Raw genomic sequence first — 3,152 nt, 5'->3', positions numbered from 1 at the left:
TCAGCCAATCCTCAGAGGCCAAAACTTTGAGTTTTGTACTCTAATAGTCACATTATACTTTAAAGATTTTCCATAGTGACTTTTTGTTTGTTGTTTCAAAACCATCCTAGGGATGTGTTCATTGTTTCTTTTGTTTGTGAGGCATTTGTTTGTTAGTTCTAATTCTGTTTTGTCATTACTATAAGACTTCAAAACTGTTATGGCCAAATAAATATCTTTAATTTACTCATACCAACTGTAATTTGTTACTTCTTCACCCTAGAGAACAAGAAAGTAACACCTGTCTGCATATACTCAGTTCAAACTATGAAACCATGGAGACATGACCAGACACAGTTGGGTTTGGATAGATCACATTTAGGGACATGTGTGTCTGTCTATGTGCTGACCTGGACATGCAGATGTTGCAGACACGGTCAGTCATGAAGCAGTTGCAGGTGAGGCCCAGGTTGACAGCGAGGGTCCTCTGTCTCTGGTTGCTGGCAGCCGTCCTTGCAGGTAGGGGGCGCCGGTTGGCAGGGGCAAACTTGCGTGTGGTAGGGTCTTCTGTGTTAGTGGGCTTAACCAGCTAACCCAACATAGACACATAGGATTATGATCTGGGAAGAGTCCTTATATGTGCAGTTTTGCCATGGAAATCTTGCAAAAATATCTGATTTATCTGATATATAATCAATAATGAGATGCATAACTCTCAATAGATACATGTTGTGTAGTTCCACTAAGTCAGACTCTATTCAAAAGGAGACTGAAGGCGCACCCAATGTTTTCTGCGGATGGGAGGCAGAATCCAGCCAGTGAATTTCAAGCAGCATTATTACCAAAATAAAAAGCAAAAAAAGCGGAATTATGCCACAGAAAACTTCATGTAACGTAATGTCTTCATTTCGTGTGATGCGTACAAAACGGGATGTAAACTAGAGGGGGGTAGGGTCATCGTGAGTGTAGCTGTACCTAAAACGTTTTGAGATGTGGTCGTCTTGGTGACAACTTGCTCCATCCTGCGCCCCCAGAGTCTCAATCAAGAGATGATCGGATTCTTGGATCGGATATGACGACATGTTGTGTTGTTAGTTCTGTTTAATTTTGGAAGACAGGCCAGGCTGAGATCGGATGTTCTCACCTTGATCTTGGAAGCTTGGATGGTTTTGGTGGGGGCAGAGGTGCAGCTATTCAGGTTCCTCTCTCCAAACACTGCCCGTGGTGCTTTACCCAGGCCTGACAGCTCCTGGTCAAACAGTGCAAGGTCAAAGGTCAAAACACACAACAACAACAAAACCACATGGTTGCAAAATACATTTAGTAAGAGCACATTACAGCATCACTGTAAAGGTCTAGAAGTCAATGAAAAACAAGCCTATGACAGTATGACACCACTGTAGCCAGATGATTCAGTGCAGGAGGATAAAGAGCTAGTACAGACACCTTGGTGTGTTTAGTGTGGTTGGTGGTGGGGAGTAAGAGGACCCTCTTAGCCGGTGGTTTTATGGAGGTAGACGAGGAGGAGGTGGAGGTGGAGGAAGAGGAGGGGTGAGGTGCTGGGGCCTTAGGGTGCATGGTGGGTGGAGGTGGTGGCTGTAGGGGGGTGGTTGATGGTGCCCGCTTCCCCAGTGACGCCTCTGGTTTTCCTGTGGAGCCCGGAACCTTCAGGGTGGTCTTCTGCCTCACCACCTTCAGCAGCGCAATCTGGGTGTCGGCCGCGCCTTGCGCCAGGCCAAAGTCCACCAGGGTAAACCTGCAAACCTAACTAATCAGCCCCTGAAGGCCATTACCAGTGTGGACACTGCAATTATTGTCAACACATGATCAGAACCAAGCACTTCACAGATACAAGTGGCTTCAGGTACCAGCTAAAGTCTTTTTCCAACTGCAACACCACATATGTTGTTTACAGGCTGGAATGTGGATGTGGTTGCTTCTATGTGGGACGCACTAAGCGTAGACTGAGGGACAGATTCGCAGAGCATGTGTATGCCATCAGAACATCCAATGACCAATATCCTATGGCTAAGCATTACCAACAGGCTGGCCATAGCAGCCCCAGTTCTTTAAAAGTGGTGGTTCTGGAAGTGGTCCACTGCTCTCGCAGAGGAGGGGACAGGCTCAAACTGCTCCTACAAAGGGAAACATTTTGGATTTTTAAACTCAATGCCATGGTTTCCCCTGGGTTAAATGAAGAAATTGATTATTCTCCATTTCTGTAATTTTTGTATGGCCATACAGCTGTTTTTAATTTTGTTTTGACCTTGTTTTCAATCATATCTGTATATTGTGGTGTTTGGTTTTATTGTACATAATTGGTGTTTCATGGTACATATTTACCTGTATAACCCATGTTGACCACTAGGGTAGTCACCTCCACCCATTGATTATGATGTCACTTCCACTCATTGTCTTCATAAGTGAAATGTTTGTACCAGTACTCCATGTGCCCTGAGGAAGGTCAGAAGACCGCAACGCGTCGGCATAGCCACTCCTAATAAAGGCTTTTTATTTTTTTCTACAATAAGAGTGCCTTGGTTCCCCTTTTTTCTTGGACACTATATAATAGTTTGCCTAACTGGCCATCGGATTTGTGCTCCTAATATCTAAAAAGCACTACGGTTTTCTTATTTTATCGGATTAAAGTAGCAAAGACCAGAAATTCCCATTGACCGCCAGTCAAACTTCTACACTTCTATCACCCAAAAAGGGGCGTGGACATTACGGGAGGGGAAAGTACCCGGATGCGTTGCTCTGATGAATAGGATAGACGTCAGCTATTCCCGCGAGACCAGGGAACGGGATGTGAAACGGGACGTGAAACTAAAATGGTGGATCAATAAACGCTCTCAGTGCTGAGACTGAAGACAACACGAGTCATTTATTAAGTTTATAACTGTGCTAGAGGGCAAACATTACAACATTTTCACTTATTACACAAAGACTGGGAAAGCGACACTAGCTTGAACAACAACGGAGGCGCCGACCTGACGGTAGGAGTGGGAGTGATTGATGAATGAAGCAGAGAGCTGCTAGATAGATACAATGGTCAGTACAGAGCTGCAGCCGCTCACTGGGTTAGTGATACAAGATCATTATTACATACTTATTCATTACAATACGCTAGTTAGCTTGGGGGTGCAGGGAGGTGCAGGGGACATAGCTAACTA

The 3,152-nt window shown here is 44.8% G+C and overlaps 1 protein-coding gene across 1 annotated transcript in view; it reads right to left on the bottom strand.

Annotated features, from left to right (window-relative positions):
• Positions 1–2,335, bottom strand: part of LOC308163856 (cell division cycle 7-related protein kinase-like) — a gene marked incomplete at both ends in the record, with an annotated part of 3,709 nt that extends 1,374 nt beyond the window's left edge. Inside the window, 4 exons of the mRNA XM_080538040.1 lie at positions 390–568; positions 1,124–1,228; positions 1,420–1,703; positions 2,323–2,335. Of these exons, the coding sequence (XP_080394166.1) occupies positions 390–568; positions 1,124–1,228; positions 1,420–1,703; positions 2,323–2,335 (581 nt within the window). The remainder of the gene's footprint in view (positions 1–389; positions 569–1,123; positions 1,229–1,419; positions 1,704–2,322) is intronic.
• Positions 2,336–3,152: the final 817 nt, after the last annotated feature.

This window comes from Nansenia antarctica (assembly GCF_963989245.1).
Source record: "Nansenia antarctica genome assembly, chromosome: 8".
In the NCBI taxonomy this organism is placed as follows: domain Eukaryota; kingdom Metazoa; phylum Chordata; class Actinopteri; order Argentiniformes; family Microstomatidae; genus Nansenia; species Nansenia antarctica.
Note: the sequence above shows the minus strand (reverse complement) of the source record. Positions and strands in the feature narration are given on the sequence as shown.